This window comes from Heteronotia binoei, chromosome 21, assembly GCF_032191835.1.
Source record: "Heteronotia binoei isolate CCM8104 ecotype False Entrance Well chromosome 21, APGP_CSIRO_Hbin_v1, whole genome shotgun sequence".
NCBI classification, from domain to species: domain Eukaryota; kingdom Metazoa; phylum Chordata; class Lepidosauria; order Squamata; family Gekkonidae; genus Heteronotia; species Heteronotia binoei.
In genome coordinates, this window is record NC_083243.1 from 152,260,240 (window position 1) to 152,284,154 (window position 23,915).

Genomic DNA, 23,915 nt, shown 5'->3' on the forward strand with positions numbered 1-23,915 from the left:
CTGACCTAGAGAAGGCATTCCAAAATTTCTGCCAATAGAAAAAGCTTTTAAAACTGTTTTGTAGCACTTTTTCTGTTTGCCAGACAGTTTTTTTCAAGGTTATTTCTGCAATCAATATTCTTATGCAGAGTTAACTGGCAACAAAAGAATCCTTAGCGTCTTTTAGAGAAATGCTTGATTGTTGGTCAAGGAGACTAACACCTAATTTCATTGGTGTTAACATGTGACCAACAATTACCATTTCAACATTTCTGATGTTCCACACACTGCATAAAATTCATTCCATCTGCCATAATTTCCTATCATAGTCTTAATAATATGCTCTGCACCCACCCTTTGTAGCTCTCACTGAAAAACAAAGCTTTACACAAGTGATTAAAATGTGGATTAAGATTTGATAAAAATAAAGGAATTTACCTATTTTTGCCAGATTGTGCTCTGAACCACATGCAATCTGCAAAAGAAACAAATACATATAAATTAGGAAGGCAATCAAATATTGTCAAAGTAATTTTTATAGCCTGCTAGAAACAGATGGGATTGCTGCATATTTACCTAAATACTGTCCAATTCAGAGCCCACCTAAAATAACAATGAAAGAAAAGCTGTGTAATGTTTACTGAATATCATATACCATTCACATTCTTCCGATGCAGCTGACCAAACAAATGGTTTCAGCTTTTCTGACTGTATATACAAGTTTCACTTAAGGTTTCAGTTGGAGAGATTTCTAGGGATGAAATTTAGCAAGATCCAAAGTCCCACTAAGTATACTTTCAAAACACTGCCCAAGAGAATTCTACAGCCTGCTGCATGTTGCTGTGACTGAAAATCTAAGCTAATCAGAAGCAACTGCAGTCACTTCGTGGCTCTGTAAGCATCTTGATTACTACAATCAAGGGCATGGATAAGCAATAATTGCCCCAAGCAATCAAGCAATGTGCTGCAATCAAAACTATTGATAAATATAAATAGAAAAAACAGGAGATTAAGACCCACTCCTACAAAGTTCAGTGCTGACCATTCTAGCTGCATCTCAAGAAGAGCTCATACCTAACACAAATTTTGTTAAACCTATTCCCCACTAGGCTTGTTCCAGCGTCTGAGTTCTCCCCCCACCACCACCCCCGATGCGTCCATCCAATTTTGCGCAAGCTGCCCCGGGGCTATGACTTGCCCTGCCTCTTTCCTGTGGCAAGCAAGATCATCTGAAAACCCATTTCTGCCTGCCACGGGAAAGAGGTGAGGCAAGTTGCAGCCCCACAGCAGCTTGTGAGAAATCAGACGGAAGCATCTGGGGGGGGGGAGGGGGAAGAGCTCCGACACTGGAACACGCCTAGTGGGGAATGGGTCTTAGTCTATAAGGTGCTACCAGACTCTTGTTCTTTTCTATTGCTACAGACAAACATGGCTACCATGTTGATCTATTTTAATTCATGTTTCATTCAATTACACAGAAGTAAAAACTGGAGTATTAGGGTAAACTAGTGAAACAGTAAGAAGAAAACACATTATGTACAATTATATTTTATTATCTTAGTAGACATTTCAATGAAGTAGTTTTCTGGACAGTTTTCAAACACGATTTGTTTTAACCATGAACATACTGAAATAAACAAATACTCATAAGAGAGCCCCACAGACAATGCTGATGCTTTAGGCTGATGACTTCTATCAGCAGAATTGAGGTTAATGATTTGAAATCATGGAAACAAGATCTCGATGTGGAAAGACCACAAGTAGGTTTTAAATGCACACACACAAACATAACACAACACAAAAAAAGCTAAATCTTTAAAATTTTGCTGAGCTTAAAAAATCAATATGTTAATCTTTAAAATTTTGCTGATTTTTAAAAATCAATGTTAATCTTTTAACTTTGTTTCTAGATTAAATATGCATGACATTAATTCTGTTTTGAATGCTGAACAAACAATCGTATGATATCTTCTGCTTCTGAAAAGCCCATTTACTGAATCCAGATTCCTATTTAAAATGCTATTTTGGGGGTGGGTCAACGCTATTAGAAGGTATGACACCATAGCAGAGAACTACATAGTGTCAATACTGGGATCCATTTTTCTGTTAGTCTACAATGTGATAATACTGTGGAAAGTTGTGAGAAAATGGGGAAGAGAGAACAATGTATGTTGCCTCATATGTTTTTCCTGCCTCCTTAAATGAAGGGTGGGGCAGGGGGGGAAGGAAGAGACAGAAATTAATGTTATGTTTAGTTACTTAATATGTATGCCACCCAGTAAAAAATGCATACATTGATGAAAGTGTACTTTTCACCCCAAAAGTAGTGGGATTTAGCTATAAAGAAAAATAGTAATGCTTTTTTAAAAAAATCTGCAATTTGATAAGATGTACCTTAGATTTACCACAGAACTACTAAGTAAATGTCTAAAAACAACCACTACAGTATGGAGAGCAGGGCTTTTTTTGAGCAGGAACACACAGGAACGCAGTTCTGGCTGGCTTGGCATCAGGGGGTGTGGCCTAATAAACTAATTCTTGGTGGGCTTTTTCTACAAAAAAAGCTCGGTGTGAAACAATTGTGATGTCAGAGGTGTGGCCTAATATGCAAACGAGTTCCTGCTGGGCTTTTTCTACAAAAAAAAGTCCTGATGGAGAATACCAGTAATAGAAAGGAAGGGTGAAAGATTATCTCAAAACAACTTAGATTAGATTCTTTTATCTGAGTTTTAGTTTAACATTTAGTCATGGGGTTCTTATTATCCCACTGGCAATTCTCCGCTTAACAATATAACTAAGACAAAATATTGTAATTTTATTCTGTATGGGTTTAGGAGGCAAAAGGAAATAAGTAGCAACAGAAGCTGCAAATAAGTAAGGATCAACACATAAAATACTGCACAATCATTCTTTCCTCCTGCTGCTTCCTTGTGCACTTGGTTAATGCATTGTACAAATATTCCACAAATATAGAAAAGGAGCAGCAAAAGTTGTTAGCTTCATAAGAATCTAACAGTGCCATCCAAAACAGAGTTCTAGAAATCAAAGTTTGCAACTCAGTTTAGGATGGCACCATAAGCTTTCGAAGCCTTCTGGATCACATCAGTCTTGAATTATAAGAAGAAGGCATCTCATCAGTACCCTAACTCATCTCAGTTTAGCATAAAACCAAAGCATAAGGAGATTATAAATAATATTTTAAAATGCTTAATCTAGTAAGAATTACAAATCTCTTTAGAATTACAAACATGTTTCTATAACAAAATTCAGAAGGGTTCCTGTGAGTTGCTTCCCTACAGTGAAATAGGTTGGTGCTACCATTCTAGAACAGTGGCTCAGGAGCTGTTTGTAGTTCTTTCACATGCCCTTTGTGCCTATTCTGAGAACTGTTCCCTGATGTTTCAGGAAAACGGGTGTCATTGCACTATTCAAACCATCTTTTTAAACCAAAAAAAGGAGCTCAAAAGTTAACAGAAAATTTATTTTATACTCCACACCTCCTCCTGCTCCACATAGAACTTGGGGTGGCTTACAAACATTTAAAAATACAATAAATCCATAGCTACAGGCCTGGTCTAAACAATTCCACTGGATGTAAATCAGTGCATGCAGTGGAGATGGAAAAATAAGACGGCTTAACTGCCTTCATTGCCACTTCATCGACCTTCGAATGGGCTCTATAGAGTGTTCTCAACATTCCACTATGAATCTGCTAACCAGCATTACTCTAGCCATTTAAGCACTCTCTTTGCATCCCTCAGTTCCTTTGTATACCAGAGGACTAGGAAGATCCAAAACTGTTGAGGGTGTCTGGGAGCAATTCGGACAATGGCTTCCTGCAGGCCTAAATTCCAGGCATCGGTTAGGTCATCAAACAGCTGCCAGCAGGTCCAGGCAAATCCCAGAGAGTATTCTGGAAACCCACTGGATTCATAACTCTCCACAGGAGAGTGTAAATAAGCTCATTGCCCCTGCAGAAGAGCTTTTTGCACAGAGTAGCAAAAGTCTGTGGACAGCTGGGAAAGGACTGGTCACAATATTATGGCCAATTTTTTACAAAAAGAAGAGGAAGATACAAAATTTGCAGAAGATTCTAAAGACTAGGATACAGCTGAAATCAAAGTCCTCTTTGCTAGGTTTAATGGACAATCAGTTGAAAAGAGTTTATGGAGTTTTGTTTCTATATAGTTGTTTCTATATACAACTACACCTTTAGGCATACCTGACAGGTTAATAGGGAACCAGGCACAGCAAACTTTGTTCCGGCCCATGGAAAAATGCTAAGTTCAGTAAATATGGTTATCTAGTCTCTGCTCTCGAGCACGTCCCATGCCTTGACCAAACAGTTTTGTACCACTCAGCTATCCACCTCAGACTATGTCTCGTGATTATCTTGTATGACTCAATAGAAGGCTGGGGAAGATCCCAGCAAGGCAGCTCATGATTGAGGCCTGAAGACTGACCTTTGAATCGTTCTTTGCTTCAATTATTTGTGGCTTTTCTGAACATGGAATTTGCTTTAGGGGAAATAAAAAGAGAGATTTTGTTTCTAAATATAAACAAGGAAAATTTTGTAATCTAAACTATATTTGTTGCCCAGACCTCGGAAGCTAAGCAGGGTCAACTCTGGCAAGTACTTGGATAGGAGACCTCCTTGGAATTCCAGAGGGCAGAAGGGCAGAAGCAGGCTCTATTCAGCCATCTCTCAGAATATCCTCCAGGCCCCCAGTAGGGGTCAGTTACCAGAGGTCGCCATGACTTCAGGTGCACACACAGATACTCACATGCACATGCTCACACAAAAAAAAATACAAAAATATGCCAAAAATCAAAATTATATTTCTTATAAAGAAAATGAGAAGTTTTTTGTCCCCCTTCCATTTTTTTCTCTTCTTTTTGCATGCTTTTATTTTTCATGTTATATTTCATGAATGTTTGTGTATGGTTTCAGGTCTTTCTGTATGTTTCCTAGTTTTATTTCTCTAATAAAATTTAAATTTCTGTCAAAAAACCCAATATTCATGGCAGACTTCAGCCACATTTTGATGTATGGATATTTCAGCAGTCTTATAAGCCACCTTGAGTCCCTCTGGGGAGAAAGGTGTGTTAGAAGCCTTTTAAAGCAAATAAATTCATATTTGATTGTCATTTCAATCATTCATTTATAAGGTATGGGTTGGGTTGTCACCAGTATGCTGATGACACCCAGCTCTATCTACTGATGGACAGCCAGCCTGACTGTGTCCCAGAAAATCTGGACCTGGCGTTGCAAGCCATGGCTGGATGGCTCAGGCTGAGTAGATTGAAACTAAATCCAGCAAAGACAGAGGTCCTTTGCTTGGGTCCATGTGGACTGGGAAGGGAAATTCCCCTACTGGCCTTTGACAGTGCGCCACTGACAGTGGTGTGCAGGATCAGGAGCTTGGGGGTACTACTGGAGCCTGCCCTGACAATGGAGGCCCAGATAGCAGCCATTGCTAAGTCCGCATTTTTTCAACTTAGGCGGGCGAGGCAGTTGGCTCCTTTCCTGGAACACAGCAACCTGGCAACAGTGATCCATGCAACGGTCACCTCGAGGTTGGACTACTGTAATGTCCTCTACATAGGGCTGTTCCTGTGCCGAACCCGGAAGTTGCAGCTAGTGTAGAATGCCACTGCCCGGCTGTTATTAGGGCTTCCTAGGTGGGAGCACATTCAGCCGGGGCTCCGGGGACTGCACTGGCTGCCAATAATATACCGGGTTTGTTACAAGGTGCTGGTTATTACCTTTAAAGCCCTATATGGCCTAGGACCTACCTACCTTAGGGACCCTCTCTCCCCACATGTTCCCCAGAGAGTCCTCAGATCTGGTTCCCAAAATCTGCTAATAATCCCCGGGCCGAAGGAGGCCTGTCTGAAGTCAACCAGGAATAGGGCCTTTTCAATCACAGCCCCCTGCTGGTGGAACCAGTTACCGGAGGAGGTGAGGGCCTTGCAGAACCTTGGGCAGTTCCGCAACGCCTGTAAGACGGTCCTCTTCCGGTTGGCATATAACTAACTGGTATTTAAAAACTGCAAAGGAAGGCTGTGAGAATAGCACCGAATTGTCAGATTGTCTATTCTTGTTTTACTGTTTTAACTATTGTAAATTATTGTATATGCATTTTAATATTTATTAATCTTATTGTTTTAGATTTTATGTTGTAAGCCGCCCTGAGCCCACCTCGGTGGGGATGGCAGGATATAAATCGAATAAATAAATAAATAAATAAATAAAGCATATTTGCATAATGTCCACACTAATCAATCAAAACCACAATTTTCATTAGCCCAGAAATCAGATGTCATTATTTCTTTAAGTACCACTAAAAATAATCAATGATTGTCACCTAACTAAACAAACACTCAGGTTGGGATGAAACTTTGTGCATGACAACAGTAAAAGACATTAATCTAGTTCAGAGGTGGCCAAACGGCAGCTCGGGAGCCACATGGGACTCTTTCACAGATATTGCGCAGCTCTCAAAGCCCGCACTGTTCTGTCGGCCAGCTTGGAGAAGGCATTTCCTTCTTTAAATCACTTCTCCAAGCCAAGCCAGCTGGCAGCTTGGATAATATATTTAAAGTTACTTTCTTTCCACCTCCACCTCCCACATCTATTTGCCTTCTTTCCTTCCTCCTTTCCTTCCTCCTCTCAAACATCTGATGTTCATGTCTTGTGGCTCTCAAACATCTGACGTTTACTCTATGTGGCATTTACGTTAAACAGGTTTGGCTGCCCCAATCTAGTTCTTTGCAGAATAATTCTCTTCCCCAGCATGATGAACAGCATCATCTACACATTATCTTGAGCTCTTATTTTTTTTTTCAAAGAAATAAACATAGTTTATAGGCTTCAATTTAAGAAATAAATACATAAAATAAGCAGGAACCTGCAAGTACTTCCAGAAGGGGAGGATCTCATTTCTCACCCATCCACTACTGCCTCTTTTCTTTCCCTGAAAGCCCCATAGCCTCTCCCTTTTTCCTGGTTCCTTCACACCCAACAGGCAACCTACCTTTATCTGTCCTTCTATATTCAGCTTCCCCCTCCCCTACAGGAGCCTCTTCTAGGAAAACTACAACTCAGGTTGTGTGGTATCAGCCACTGGGCCAGGCCCTACCCCCCCTTTTACCCTCCCCCCATTCTCCATCAGTCACCACCTCCCTTTCTCTGCTAGTGTTCCCTCCCTCTCCTCCCTCTCCTTTTCTGATGATCCCCCTCTTTCTTTTCCCTTTCACTTCTTGTCAATATTCCGCTCTTCTTACCTTGTTCTCCTCTTGCTTGTGGGGACCTGTGAGACTCATTGAGGGGAGGGGGGGTGGAATCCTACTCTCAACTGCCTGCCATCAGCTCTGCAGAAGGAAGGTAAGTACATTCTCTGCACTTGTGTACAGAATGACCTTTTATTGAGGAGATATAAATCTCTCTCTCTCAGTATGTATGTATGTATATATGTATGTAAGATTTTTCTGCAAACCTGGAGGGGCCTCCCTAATTTGAAGGAAACTGTTTAGTGTCAGTGTGGCCCCAATCTGCAGATTTAGATATCTACATATAGATGCCACTTTACTACAGGCCCATAACTATGGTGGGGGTGGGCCCCTCCACCTTCACCCCTGCTGGAATCGGCTGGTCTCACCACTTACAGCCGCACCACTACTTTCTCTCACTTCCTGTGCAATTCGCAACGCAGCTCCTTTCCACCTCCTTGGAGAGCCCTCACTAACTCAGCAAGGCAGGCTGTACTGGACAATGGGAGGCCCTCAGTGTGCTGCTGTCCCTGTGTCTTGGATGTCCTGCTGCCTAGCTTTGCGTCTCGGGCTCCCTGTCTCTGGCCATAGGGCAGGAAAGGACTGGTCAGAGCCGCTGCTGGGCAAAGAGGAAAGAAGCAAGCCAAAGCAGGAGAAATCCCTGGTCCCCAGGACGTCTTCTCCCACAGAATCCCAGAGAGCTGAGCGGCTATGCAGCACCCAGTGGCATTACTGCCTGAGGCACCAGTCAGTGTGGCTGCTGGAGATGCTTTCTTCAGGCCCCTGACCTGGATTCCAACCCCCACCCCACCCTGGATCCCTGTGCCACAGCAACACTGAGGCTTCAGTGCACTAGTCAGGCACCTTATTAAGACCAACAAAGTTTTATTCAAGGCAGGAGTTTTCATGTGCAAACATATTTCTTATCTGAAGGGATTTTTATTTTTATCTTTGCGATGTCCTTTTATTATGCCATTTTGGGTCCCCTGGCCCCCACCACTTTCCTCAGGTCCCTCCCACTTTAAATTTTCTGACTACAGGCCTGTTTTACTATTAGATATATAGATACCTATTTCTATATATTTCTATGGGATATACAGTACCATCTAAGCAGTTTCATCCTTCCAAGCCCATCGCAATTCTGCTTAAGCTGCTACTGTTAAGCATGATAAAATGACTCACATCCTAGTCTGCTGTCAGCCTTCATCCACTTAAAAAGGATACAGCTCCCATAAAAACCTCAATGAAATGAACAGAAGATGTACAAGAGCCAAGTTTGCAGGTTTGAGCCCACTTTATGGAGAAATCTGTACTGGTAAAAGAGGATTGGTGGTGATTTACATCACAGCCTTGTGACAATACTTATGTTTGTTGTTTATCGAGAAGGTAAGAGAAATAAAAGCTTTTACCTTGTGGTCAGTGCCCTTAGATGCAAACTGAGGACTTGGCTCAGAAGTAGCCATTTAACCACAGCTACATTCTTTATGACAAGAAAATGAATCTTATTCTAGATTCATAGAGAAAACATTTCCTTTATTTGTTCTCACATGTTAACGTTTGTCCTCGTCTCCTCTCATTGATAACTCTTTTCAGCCACAATCTGTTGGCCTGTGATAAAACACAGCTCCTCTTATATGGAAGAGACTGAGAGACTAGTCATATTAGTATACTGTAGGAGGAAAAGTAGCATATTGGCACTTTAAAGAGCAACAGATTTTAGTGTGACAAACTTTTGTGGATTAGTGTATGTACCATAAAATTATGTATTTCATACTTTTATTTCACCTGTCCTAAGCTCATGGTTCTAACTGCCTCCATTTTATGCACTACAAGAACCCTATTAACTATGCTAGGCTAATGAAGATTGAATTTTCCAAATTCACCAAAAAAGCTTCATGGCAGATTTTAGCAAAGTCTCCCCACTCCTAGCCCAACACTAGCCAACAGATCACACTGGAATGAAATTTATCCTCAGTGGGCAGACAGATACATGAGCACAGAGAAAAAAACTGCGAAGAGTAGGGTCAAAAGATAATGAAATGCAAGAGGTATAATCTGCATAACAGATCAAAAAGATCTTCTGAAGTACTATGGCAAATTAAGACTACAGAACTGCAGAAGAAAATTTAGAAAGTGTCAAAACTGATTGTGCTTTTTATCACTTCTCCTGAACAGATTAACTTTTACTCTTATACCAGCTGATTCACAAGGCTTTATAACAGTTGGAGTACAAAAACTTCTCACATGGACACATGCTGATATTTGTAAAGTCAGTTCCTGGAATGCCTAAAAATGACAGATGTGAGTGATGAAAAAACATATTTAAACACAGACTTCATGCTTCAAAGCCTTAGCATATTTATACTCCAGCTATGGCACAGATTGCTACTGAAATACCCCAAATTTACTGCACAATGGAACTGTCACTAGCATCTCCCATTACAAGAAATTCTTCTGCAAAAAAAAAAAAAAAGACAAAACATGTTTCTTTGTATTAAAATGCCTGCTTGCATCTTACAACAATCATGCCTTGCCAGTAAGGACATATGCACAGAGCTGGCATACTAAGTTGTTGTGTGTGTTTTAAAAGAACAATTTTCAGGACTTGTCCAAATGTTAGAGAAGGAAAGAAATGGACAACATTAAAGCAAGCTCTTTTAAAAAAAAAATTAAAGCCTGACAACATGTAGTATCCTCAGCTAAACAAAGGCGAGGGGGAATCTGCTGTGCGGTGACAGTGCTTTTCCATACACTGCAGTGTCTGAAGCAGAACTCATATGATGCAGGGGGGGTTTTCTGCACAAACACACAGAGTACATGCACAAAAGAATCAGTTTCCCTGGCAACCAAGCTGCAATGAAATGTATCAAGACAACTCCTCACCCTCTACTAATTATTGGCTAGTGTGTATCAGATGACACCTAGTGTCTGTTCTCCTGCATGAAATGTTTCCGAGTACAGTATAGAAGGCAGTAAAAATTGTCTGCTTCTTTACTGACCTGCAAAGCTCCCAATGCACCATTCAGCACAGATTATCAGCACTGTATACAACGTGTGTGTACATGTATTTGTATATGCATATATACGTACAAAGAGAAACGGACATGTGCACATACAGCATCCCACTGTGATAGATTCAGCTGGGTAGCTGTGTTGCTCTGAAGAAACAGAACAAAGTATAAGTCCAGTGGCACCTTTAAGACCAATGAAGTTTTTATTCAAAGTATGAGCTTTTGTGTGCATGCACACTTCCTCAGATACAATGAAATGAAATCTATCAGCCCATACATATAGGCTGAGGTTATTAGCATGCAACATAATGAACATATTTATCAGATTCAGGAATAACAATCTTGATTTATCTGGTTACTATTTGACATAATGATATTTTAACAGATGCAAAAACCAAACAAAGATAACAAGTTAAGTCCACATCATCACTGTTTGGATTCAATTATGTGGGAAAACAGAGAGAGAAATAAATATGTCAGACTTGGAGACTGATGTGTAAATGTATTATTCTTAATTCTGAAATGCTAAAAAGTAATTAACTGTGTTACGCTCCACTCATCTCCTTTCATGCATGGAGGTAGCTAACAGCATCCTTTTTTTGAGGTGGGGTGACTAGTTGTGTAGTTACATCTCCTCTGTCACCAGACCACAGAAATGCATTTCTATCTACCATTCTAATATTAATTGCATTACACTACAATCACTATTCCATTTTACTATACACTAAAATAAAGAAGTTGTATATTGCTTTTCTTGGTGAGAATACAGATGAAAGAACTGAATGAGTTTAGTATATGTAGTGAGATAAGAAACCAATGTCCCTGTTGAGTCCAGGGCGGGAGTTGTTCCAAGTATTGTAACAACCTGTAAATCAGCAATTTCCCTTTCCAGTCTGCTCCCAAAGTTTCTTTGCAATAAGACAGCTACTTTGAAGTCACCTACTGAATGACCTGGATGGTTAAGTGTTCTACAGGTTTCTCAGTCATGTGATTCTTGATGATTGGTTTTGTAGTTGTTACATCTCCTCTGTCACCAGACCATAGAAATGCATTTCAATCTACCATTCTAATATTAATTGCATCTATTATTATTATTCTAATATTAATTGTATCTATCTTTTGGTGTAGGGTTTGTCCTGTTTGCCCTATGCAGAGAACCAAAGGGCATTGTTGGCATTTAATGGCATATACAATGTTAGAAGATAAGCATGTGAATAAGCATGAAATGGTGTAGTTGACGTTATTAGGTCCAGTGATTGTGTTATCTGGCTGTATGTGGTAGCAAAGTTGGCATTTGAGTTTATTGCAAGCTCTGCTACCAGTATCCATGTTCAAATCTGATGTTGCACTGCTGTAAGTGAGGAGGTGTTTCAGACTGGGGGCTGGTGGTGTGCAAGAAAAGGTTTACCTCCAAGTGCTTGTGAAAGAATTGTCACTATCCAGTAGAGGTTGCAAATCCATGATGCGCTGAACTGTTTTGAGTTGAGACTTCTATGTGACCACGAGTGGTGTCCAGACTGTTATTGCCCCTTTTGGCCTGTCTTGCAAAAGGTTTTCTCTGGATACCATTCTGGCTTTGTTAATCTGTTTCCAGATTTCATCAGGTGGACACTTTAGTTCCAAAAAAGTTTGTTGTAGATCCCTCAGGTAAGAATCTCTGTCTGTGGAACTGGAGCAGATGTGGCTGTAGTGTAGAGCCTGGCTGTATACAATGGATCATTTGGTATGTTTAGGATAGCTGGAACCATGTAGATATGTTTTTCAGTCAGTAGGTTTCCAAGTATAAGGCGTAAACTACGCGGGGGCTCCATGGCTTGAGCCCTTCCCGGATATTTCCAGCGGGTGCTAAGCCCCTGCCAGGCAACCAACACAGGACTTGGGAGCTTCCAATTTAAATTTTCAAGGAGGAGAGATCATTATCTTCAAAGGCATGAATGAGGTGGTAGAGTCCGTGTGTGATTTTCCCTCTGGGCTGCAAAGAAATTAGTGGTGTTGGGCTGGCAAGAAACCAAGAATTAAAATGAAGATCTTGACTGATGCAAAAGAAAGGGGAGGTTTTCAAGTGCTGGATTTAAAATTATATCATGATGCAGTTTGTTTGGGTAAAGGAATGGATAATGTTATTAAATAAAAAATTATTAACATTAGAAGGCCATGGAAATACTTTTGGTTGGCATGCATATTTATGCTATGGGAAAAGTAAGATGGATGGTTTTTTCTCACAACATTATATAAGAAGTAATTTGTTAAAGACATGGTTGAAATACAAGAAATATGGTGATGAGAGGAAACAGCTTTGGATTGTGCCGACAGAAGTAATAAAGTTATATTCTGATATTGAGGAAGGAAAACGGATAACATACAAACAATTGCTAAAAATACAAGGCGGTAAGGTGGAATTAAAATCAGTGGAAGAACTGAATTATAAGTATAATTGGTTTCAATTGAAACAAATTAAAAGTCTGCTTGAACAGGATATTAGGAATGAAGGAATAAGACAAGATCAAACTGAACTGGAAAGAATGCTGTTTGGCGATAATGAAAACATAATTTCAAAAGTATATAAATTATTATTGAAATGGTCTACAGAGGATGAAGTGATTAAATCTCAAATGATAAAGTGGGCAATTAACATAAATAAAGATATTCAGATGGAACAATCGGAATATTTATGGACGAACTCTATGAAAATATCGACATATAACAATATTAAAGAAAACTGTTTTAAAATGTTATACAGATGGTATATGACTCCTAAGAAACTTTCGAAAATAAATAACCAGATGTCTGATCGATGCTGGAAATGTAAAAAATATGAAGGATCTTTCTATCACATGTGGTGGACTTGTGAAAAGGCTATACAATTTTGGCAAATGATTCAGCAAGAAATTTCAAAGATTTTGGGCTACAATATAAAGAAAGCACCTGAAATCTTTTTGTTGGAATTACAAATGGAAAGTTTTCCAAAACAAGACAGAACATTGCTTTGTTACATGCTTTCGGCTGCACGGACATTATATGTGCAGTTGTGGAAACAAAATAAATTACCAAAAAAATGGGACTGAATTATGAAAGTTATGCATTGGAGCGAAATGGACAAACTTACCAGAACTTTAAAAGAACTTGATATAGATAAGTATAACAGGGAATGAAAGAAATTTCAAAAGTATGCTGAAAAACAGTGGAAGGTGAAAGGACATTGGGTAATTTCTAATAATGGTTAACTTTTTTCTTTCTTTTTTTAGTGTAAAACGTTAACTACAGATAAAATAAAATTATGGAAATATACAGTGTTTTTTGCATATGATTGGGATTAATAGATAACAATTAAAATAGATAACACCAAAAATTAAGTATAGTAAAATTATAAGGCTATTAATTAAGATAGAAAATAATAGTAATAAATAAATTTGTTTTTATTTGTATTTTATTATAGTTATAAGTTTTTAGAAGGATCTTAAAAGGTAAATATTACCTTTTATTCTTTTTGTATTTTAAGTTGAATGCACCGGGGAAGTCATAAAAAGGGGAGAGGGAGATGGGAAATGTGATGCAATATGTTCAATGTTTATTTTTGGATGATTATTGATTAATGTTGCTGAATAATAAAAATTGTTTAACCAAGAAATTAGTGGTGTTAATGCCTTTACAACCCCAGCTTCTTAGAAATGCTAATTGAGCTAAAACAGAATAAAACTTTGTTTGTCTTAAAGGTGTTAAACTTCATTCAACTAGATAATGATTGGGGGGAGGAATAACACTATCTATTGTATTGGCCGGTGTTTGTCTGGGAGTTGGCTAGAAGGAGGTTGTCTATGTTGCATACATATTGCTATAGTATTTGGGGGTTCTTTTGGCAGATAGATATTTTGTGTCTTCTTCAAGTCTGTGATTGTTTACATTCATTTAAGCAGATCCTTTTGAAAATTAGTGGCCCCTGCAAGCCTTTTCTTTTCTTCTCAAAATGACTACACTCTTAAAGACTTGGTCAAGTAGGTGTGTATTGGCAATTGTTCACCACCTATGCATAGGGTTTCCAATCCCCAGTTGGGGGCAGGGGATCCCTCAGTTTGGAGGCCCTCCCCCTGCTTTAGGGTCATCAGAAACCAGCGGGGGGAAGGGAAATGTCTGCTAGACACTCCCATTATTCCCTATGGAGATCGATTCCCATAGGGTATATAATGGTGAATTGATCTGTGGGTATCTGGAGCTCTTGAGGGGCTGGTTTTTGAGGTAGAGGCACCAAATTCTTAGCATAGCATCTGATGCCTCTCTTCAAAACACCACCCAAGTTTCAAAAACATTGGACCAGGGGATTCAATTCTATGAGCACATGATATGTATATTTGCAGATTTTAAAGTGACTATTCTAAAAGTGAATTTCAAAAACAGGACACAGCAAGAGACCTCTGAGATACCACTATAACCACTGGCCAACTCCCACCTTTTCCTGGGTTTGGCCCAGTCCATGGGCATTGTTGGAGGGGTGCTCCCTAAATTTATAGGGAGGGAGCTTCTCCATAAATCCATAGGTAGTGATAATGGAAGCCCCTCCCTGTGATGTCACTGGCTCCTCCCTATGATGTCAGTGGATCAAATGCCTCTGGCTGGGCCCCAGCCCCCCCCCCCCCGGGAAATTGAAAGTCTACGCCCCCAGTCTATGCATCCACTGTGTTTTTTACAGTAGTGTCCAGAAAATGTATTTCTCACACAGATTGCTTGGGATGAAAGTCATTGAATGCCTGGTGGAATTTGTTCTTTACCATGTTTCTAGACAAAAAAATTTTTTTTATCAATGTAAGAGAGGTATGAGTGGGCGGGAGTTTAGGAAGTGTTGCAATGGATCATTTGGTATGTTTAAGATAGCTGGAACCATGTTGTGGCAGAACCAGCCCAATTCTGCCTTCAGACCTGGTCCTGTCAACTCCCTTTTGAGTTGCCAACTCCTGAAGGGAGCTTATGTTCTTCCTGCCACTAGGGCACGCTGCCACCACCTGTTCAATTTAGGGGTTCCTGACCGAGAGGAACAGGACTCCCAATCCCCCTTCCTGCCAGTTCTGTGGCCTCAAGGTCCTCTGCCAACCCAGCACCTGGTTATGATAGAGAACAAAGTCCTTCTTTAGGAGACCCCTGGAGGATTGGCACCCTTGTCAACTGCATGCCTTCCCCCATCCCTGGACTTCCCTCTTGCAGTAGCGTGGTCTAAGGCGGTTGGGGAAACTATGTGTTACAGAGGGACTACCTTTTAAAAAGACAAAACATGTATTTAAAATTTGCAACTATATACAGGCATTTTAAAATAGTGAACAGAAGAAATAAATCAGACTAGGAAAAACGCTCCTCCTTTCCTTATTACACTACTTTCCCTGACCATACCATTCAGAACAGACAGACTCACCAACCCAACTCAAAACTCAACTCAAACTGAACTAGGGTTGCCAAGTCCAATTCCAGAAATATCTGGGGACTTTGGGGGTGGAGCCAGGAGACACTGGGGTGGAACTAGGAGCAAGGGTGTGACAAGCACAATTGAACTCCAAAGGGAGTTCTGTCCATCACAATTAAAGGGACCTCACAACTTTTTAAATGCCTTCCTTCCCTCCACCCTCCCCTTCTCCGATTCCACACCAGAGGCGGAGTGGAGCGGGCGACGCCGCCACGCTGCTGCCGCCTCTTCCCCGCCCCACTGCAGCCGCTCCTCCGAGATGGGCCCAGCCTGAGCCCATCTCGGAGGAGCAGCCACGGTGAAGTGGAGAAAAGGCATCAGCACAGCGGCGTCGCCCGCCCCGCTCCGCCTCCGAGGCGAAACCAGAGAAGGGGAAGGCGTAGGCAGGCCAGGAGCGCGGCGAGCCGCGAGTCTGGGTCCTAGAAGGACCCGGACTCACGGCCCGCCACGCTCCTGGCCCACCTCCACCCTCCCTCTCTGACTCCACCTCAGAGGCGGAGCGGAGCAGGCGATGCTGCCGCGCCGCCACCGCCCCCTCCCCGCCCCATCCCAGCTGCTCCTCCGAGATGGGCCCAGCCTGAGCCCATCTCGGAGGAGCAGCCACGGTGAAGCGGAGAAGAGGTGGCAGCTGCGCAGCGGCGTCGCCCACTCCGAGATGGGGCAGCTCGCCACGCTCCTTGGCGCCGTTTCCCCCCTCCCCCCGCTTCCATTTTTTTGGAGAGCGGGGGAAGAGGCTGGAAATTCTGGGGTCCCCTGCCAGGGCAGGAGGGTTGGGAAGCCTAAACTAAACTGACTGTCAGCTTCCCCTGACAACTTTTAATTGAGGGCTTTCCTGCCCAAAATCTTCAATATAAAATCCAGTTCCCGCCCAGGAACTGGTTTACCTTCTTGCAGCATTCTGGCAGACCAGCCTGACAGACTTCCTGTCGCTCTAGAAGGTCTCCTCAGAATTGCTGTTCCCAGACAGGAGGGGAAGGTGGGGAGGAGAAAGAGACTAGGCCCAAAGCCTGTCTCCAGTTTGACAACCTCCTTCTAGCCAACTCCCAGACAAACACCAGCCAAAATGGCGTTTCTCCACATCTCCCCCTCCTTAGATTTCCTCCTGCATATATGTTTATCCGTCAGTAGGTTTCCAAGTATAAGGTGGTGTCTATGCATCCACTGTGTTTTTTACAGTAGTGCCCATAAAATGTATTTCTCACACAGATTGGTTCATTGTCAGGCTGATGGTGGGATGAAAGTCGTTGAATGCATGGTGGAATTTGTTCTTTACCATGTTTCCAGACCAAAAAAAAGTGTCATCAATGTAAGAGAGATATGAATGGGTGGGAGTTTAGGAAGAGTTGCTCCAAGTCGCCAGTAAATATGTTAGCATATTGTGGGGCCATGCAGTTGCCCATGGCTATACCATTGATCTAGAGGAACAAGTTGTCACTACATCTGAAGTGGTTATGGGTGAGAACAAAATGGTACAGCTGTGATGTTGTCAGAAATAGTATTCCTTATGGCTTGTAATTCATCTTTGTGTGGAATGCTGGTATATAGATTTCACACCCATGGTGGCTAAAATAGTATTTTCTAGATGGTTGTTCAATGATTGTATTTTCCTTAGAAAGTCTGTGGGGTCATGAACATAACTAGGAGCAAAGAAATTTGCAGTGATTTGGGGGGGGGAGCTGCCTCAAGAGGAGCCCTCCATGCAATCAAGGCCATCTGTCCCCGCTTGGCCTTCCCACACTGCGGGAGGGTCAAGGGGGGGGAGGTTGCGCAGAAGGCTCCTCAAGAGGAGCCTTCTGTGCAAACAGGGCCATCTGTCCCCATTTGGCATTCCCGCACTGCAGGAGGGTCAAGTGGGGGGGGGAGGCTGCACGGAAGGCTTCTCAAGAGGAGCCCTCTGTGCAAACAAGGCCACCTGTCCCCACTCGGCCTTTCCACACTGTGGGAGGGTCAAATGGGGGGTGTTTGCCCAGAGAGCTCCTCACGAGGAGCCCTCTATGCGAACAAGGCCATCTGTCCTCGCTTGGCTTTCCTGTGCTTCGGGAGGGTCGAGCCGGGGGGGGGGGGGGTTTGCATGGAAGGCTCCTCAAGAGGAGCCCTCCATGTAAACAGGTCAGGAAGCCTCCATGCAAATGCCCACCCCACCCCCACTCAACCCTCCCACAGTGCAGGAAGGCCAAGAAGGGACAGATGGGCCTGTTTGCACGGAGGCTCCTCTTGAGGAGTCCTTCATGCAAATGCCCCCCCGACCCTCCCGCAGCGCGGAAAGGCCGAGCGGGGACATATGGTCTTGTTTGCACAGAGGGCTCATCTTGAGGAGCCTTCCATGCAACTTTCCGACCCTCCTCAAGAGGAGCCCTCCATGCAAATAGGGCCCGATTTGGGCTGGCACTGGGGGTCCTCCCTCACTGGAAGGCAGGGGGGCAGAGCCTTGCCTGGGGCGGCAAAAACCCCAGCACTGGCCCTGAGTAACTGACAACTAGGCTCAGATATATACTGAAGGGAGCAGTTCTGTCAAGGTAAAAAGCCAATGTACTATAAGCATCCAAGGAACACAGAGCCCCCTCTGTGCTAGGGAAGTAGTTAGGGAGAATGAGGTCCCAATTCACCTGCTACAAAGCCACAGCTCGCCCCATTCTCAGATATGTCCTCACAGCAAAATAAAATGTTCTTCCTTTTACAATACTTATACAGAAATTGACATGAGTATCATCAACCTCAGCTGTGAGACTGATCTTTGAGATGCTACGTGTAAATGTTTTATGGGCCACTGAAAGCAATAATAAGCAAAGCAGCAGCTTCTACTACAGTTACCTATAAGATATATATTAAGGCACACTCTGAGTAGCCTTGTCCATCTATGCCTTGTAAGGGGAGTGCCATGAGGTGGACAGTCCTGTTGATTTGCTATTACACTCTGTAGTCTCTGAAGGCAGAGTAGGCATGTCTTCTAACTCAGTTTCTTCACCAATCTCTACTTAGCTGTATGCTAGGGGATGCTCCGGCATGCCAATCAAATACTGCAGCCTGCAGTGCAGGTTGTTACAGCATATTCACAGTTCCTGTTTTTAAAAAACTGGTGGAAAAACACTATATCATGTACTGAATGCCACCTTTGCGAATTTATTTAGTGCCCTTATGAATCTTATATGTATATGCTCGTGCCTATGTGTATCATCCTCAGCAAGCAGAGAAATTATTTTTTCTACCCCTCTGTGTGAAGGGAATTGTCTAGAAGTATGCAAATTATCCATAGAAAGAAAATCCATAAATCTTTAAACTGAGAACATTTTTTACCAGTTAATGAGGTCTTTAACATGCTACAACAAAGACCTCACTCCATTTCTTTTCTGTTCATTTACTAGCCATTACAAACAAGTTCTAATAACCTGCCAAGGAAAAACTGGAAACTTAATCTTACTGCAACATGTAGAATTAAATCTCTGTAATTCCAGGTGATCTCCATCCCCCCCGGAGGTTGGAAAACCTAGTTCCCTTGGATAAAATGACTGCTTTGGAGGGTGGTGTCTATGGCATTATACCCTCTGAGGTCCCTCCCCTTCTCATACTCCAGACTCCCCCCCCCCCAAAAAAAAACAATCTCTATGAATTTCCTAAACTGGAGCTGGCAATCCTGTCTCCTTCTCACCCAACAGCCAATTTATCTTTATCTGTCCATTGAGCTTTCCCTCCACTGTCATCTGCCTAGTAAAACTGTGGCCCAGTTGTGTGGTGCCAGCCTCTAAGCCAGACCCACATGAACGTAGGGAACCTTCAAGGAGTTGTGGGTGGCACTTAACTTCCCCCCTCCCCACAATATTTCCTCTTTTCCTCCTCCTGTCAACCTCCATATCCTCTCCTCTTTCCCTGCCTCATTCTCTCCTTCTGAGCTATTCACCAACCTACCTTTATCTGCTTCTCATCTTCAGCTATATTGATTCTTTATTTGCTTCATTTATACCCCACCCTTCTCCACAGTGCAGACCAAAGCAGTTTACATTATTTTCCTCTCCTCCTTTTATCATACAACTCTTTGAGAAAGGCCAGGATAAAAGTATGTGATCAGTCCAAAATCATGCAACGAGCTTCTGCAAGAAGATGGGGATTCAAACCTGGATATCCCAGAACCTACTCTGAAGCCCAAAGTGTTTCACTACACTGGCTTTCATAGGGTGGCTGCTTTTGAACAGTAACAAGCAGCTAGGTCTGAGTCATGCAAGTCAGGTGGTATCATATCACCAAGAGATTGCTTCCAAGCCTTAGGTTTCCAACCTTCGGAGAGGACCTGGACATCTCCCAGAATTACAACTGAACCCCAGACAGCAGAGATTAATCCCCCTGGAGAAAATGACTGCTTTGGAGGGTGGACTCTATAGCATATTTGGCAAAGCCAGGGGTGTCAAACATATGGCCCGCGAGCTGGATACGACCCCCAGAGGGTTCCAATCAGGCCCCCAGCAACCAGCTGTTGTCTGCTTCATTCTCCCTTGCCTGCTTTCTTCAGTCACCATTTTGTGTTTTTCCCCCGATCAGCCAGCCAGCCAAGCAACCGCTTCCTGCTCTTTCCCTCTTCCCCCTCCCTTTTCCCAAAGGGAGGAGGAGAGAGGAAGAGCTCCAGCCAATGAAGGAGCTCAGCTCTATAGCTCTGCTGTATTGATTAAGTTTGCCAGGCTCAATCAATCACACTGCAGAGTTACTGAGCCAAGCCTCTCTTCCTTAGTGGCTGAGGCTCCTCCCTCTCCTTGTCCCCTGGGGAAGGAAGGAAAGAGCTCCAGATTCATTTGCCCAGTTCCCACCATCAGATAGATAAAAGAAAGTGCTTTTAAGGCTAGCAACATTTCATTAAAGGTATGAGCTTTTTGCCTTGCTACAAGGAGAGACACACATACACACAGAGTGTTTGGTTGGGCTTGTTATGGGTGCAACTGGTACCCTTGCTCTTTTTCACTGTATCCATGCCCTCCAGTCTTTCTCAATAGGAAAGCATGTAAACTATTTAGAAGAACCAATAACAGCAAGCCAGGATTAGGCTGAATGTGTATGTCCAGCCCAGGTTTACTCAGCAAATTTCCCTTGATTTTTCTTTCACGGATTCCTTTGGCTGGTGATCTTGAACTTAGACTTCCCAGATAGTAAGAAGGCTGATACTGACCAGTGTACATGGCTGCCTCTCTGTTCTTGCGCTGCCAGATAGGAGTTGTAGTTATTTTTCTGAGGAAGACTATAGTTTTGTAGACAAGTACATAGCCCTCAGTCTGTGCCATGGTGCCTTCACATGTTCTTGACTAGCACATGAAGCAACTTCTTTAGAAAAGCTCACAATGCCCAGCTGCTTCATGTTTTCTGCTGGGTCTTAGGCTCAAAGCATTGACCATGAGATCTCTGTAATGAATGTCAATAAATCAAATGTAGGTTTGCAACTTACAGATGTGCACACCTGAAGAACACCTGAACAGCATATTCAAGATTGGTACAGCACAGACATTGTCTGCAGTTTTGAATGCAATAATTCATAGCAAGAGGTGATATTCATCAGAGCCTGTAAAACAAAAATTTTGCAAGCATGCTAATGTTTTAAGCATGTTTAATTTTAAGTGAAAAAAAATCTTTAATTATGTTTGTGCCCTCTATAAAGTTTATATGTCCGCTACCTGGCATTACATTTTATGACACACACATGGCCTGGCCCGACATTTATGTCAAATCCAGCCCTCATAACAAATGAGTTCGACACCCCTGGGCTAAGGCTTCTCCCCTTCCCCTCCTCAACCCCTCCACAAAATCTCCAGGAATTTCCCCGTCAGGAGCCGGCAATTCTATGCAGGCCTAGCCCCAATGAGTCCTCCCTCAAAGATCAAAGTACAACTGGAAAGGACCATGCCCTACTCCAGTTTTTATTGACAGAGCTAAGCCTGGAATACTGTGATTGTCTAGCAACAGCAACTGAGGGAATCCACTGCTAAAGCTATAGGCTCCTTTTATCATTTTTGGATTTTTAAAAAATTCCTCCAATTTTATTTATTAGATTTCACATTTTTCTACAAATCTGGGGCCCTTTTCAGGTTTATATAAAGATCTGTCTTGCCTGCTCACAGTTTCAGTCACCAGATTTAAGTATTCTCAGATCTGGCCAACTTGCCTATTAGTATATAGATTTCAGTATACCATCAGCTGCAAAACTTGAGCAACTGTTAAGCCAATTACCCTAAAATTAGGATTTTGGGGGATTTAGAGTGGAGGGCAATCAGCATTTCAGCAAGATCTAAAACCAATTTATACAGAAGGTGTCTGCTTTGGAAATTACCCAATAACGAGGCAATATAATATAATAATTAAAGGGGTTTTATTATAAAATAAAGGCGAACATACAAGGATATAAAGTCACACAACACACATACAGTCCTAATAAAGATAGGGTTGAAATAGACAGGGGTAAACACAAGCATTGACAAACAGGGTAATCATTACCTATCGTAGTCTTTGAAGAAGGCTCCAATGGCGACAAAAAGGAGATGGGGGAATGAACCCTCAACTGATCAGGTATCAGGGGCATATCTAACAGTGGAGTATGTGGTACTGTCAAATGCACATGTGGGGGAAGTTGGGCCAGAAGTTATAAGGACTACCTTGAACCCTTAGGGGGTAGGAGGTGCAGGGGCGGATGACAAGCGGTCAGCTGGTACATTACCTCAGAAAAAGGGAGGCTTCAAAGTAACCATAGGGACTTGACTTGTATGTTGGGCATTGGCCAGTCTATTCTGGGTACCTGACTGGATGTCCATATCTAGCCAATGAGCGTACCTGGCCCTGGTTACCTGATTGGGTTTCCAGGTAACAATGGGCAAGGGGGAGGCTCCAGTGTAACAGGGCAAGGCATTGGTGGAGGTATCGGGTAGAGGTGATTAAACAAGCTATCCAAACTTATCTAAAGGTGACAGTATAGGGCCAAATTGGTACCTAAGGTGACACCTGATTTATACAATAACCATGGCTCTGAGTGAATCTGTTCCTCCTCTTCTTTATTCCTCTGCTGGCACCATCTTTTGTCTTGGGTTCCGTTGGACAAAAGCTTAGGCAGTTTGGCAGGATCCACGCCTAAGGTAAGCTTGATTGCCTTTATGCAGAAGTAACAGCTGTTGAGTACGTGAGCCTCTCGCTTCTCTGTCATGGAGTCTGGCACTGCAGGAAGATGGCTGCTGCTGATGTTAGTCTACCAACATGGCTTTCATCGTCAAGGCTGGAAACCGCTTGCCCCGACAGTTCCTGGCAGCGCAACTTCTTTCACTGCAACGGCCGAGATGGTGCACGCATGGAGCAGCTGGAAACCCATCTGTACTCCTGGCTAGCACTCTTCCAGAGATATAGAGTGCTGTTGGAATGCTGAGGCTGTTAGTATTCACATAAGTCTCTTGTAAAATGGTAGATAAAACCCACGTTTCACAGATGTGTGTGAGCTGAATCTCAAGGCACCCTGGCAACCAAACGAGTGATTACAATGTCCGTATATAACTAAAATTAGGGGTCTTTTGCTCACACAACTTCTTTGTAATTACTTCTAAATACTAAATTCAGAATACTAAATACTTCTGAATACTAAATAGCAACATGCACAGAATATTGGAAACAAACAGAAGTAACGAAGTCCTAATACAGGAAGGAGACTATGACATAATAGGCCTTACTGAAACTTGGTAGGATGACACTCACAACTGGAATATTAGATCCAAGTGGGTCTGAAGCAACAGAACAAAGCAGTAGACAAGTGCACCTTTAAGACCAACTAAGTTTTATTCAGAATGTCAGCTTTTGTATGCTCTACGTCTGCTTAGAGCATACGAAAGCTTACATTCTGAGTAAAATTTAGTTGGTCTTAAAAATGCACTTGTCTACTGCTTTGTTCAACTGGAATATTTGGATTCAAGGGTACAACTTATTTAAAAGGGACAGACAAATGAGAAACGGCAGAGGCATAGCAGTATATAAGAAGGAAGTATATAACTGTGAGGAAATATGTGAATCTGAGCATGGCAGCTCAGTTTAGAGCCTCTGGGTAAAAATAAAAGCTGTAAGAAATAACAGTGATATTATTGTGGGGCTCTGCTATAGACCACCAAGCCAGGCAGAGGACTTGGCTGAGATACTCCTACAACAGATTGCAAAGTTCTCCAAGAAAAGGGACACAGTGATCATGGGAGATTTCAATTTCCTGG

The 23,915-nt window shown here is 42.4% G+C and overlaps 1 protein-coding gene across 2 annotated transcripts in view; it reads right to left on the reverse strand.

Moving 5' to 3' along the window:
* The window catches only part of SERGEF (secretion regulating guanine nucleotide exchange factor), a 145,197-nt gene that overhangs the window by 72,241 nt on the left and 49,041 nt on the right, over positions 1 to 23,915 (reverse strand). For both annotated transcript variants that reach the window (XM_060262304.1, XM_060262305.1), the window contains exon 10: positions 418 to 454. In XM_060262304.1, coding sequence (XP_060118287.1) covers positions 418 to 454 — 37 coding nt within the window. The remainder of the gene's footprint in view (positions 1 to 417; positions 455 to 23,915) is intronic.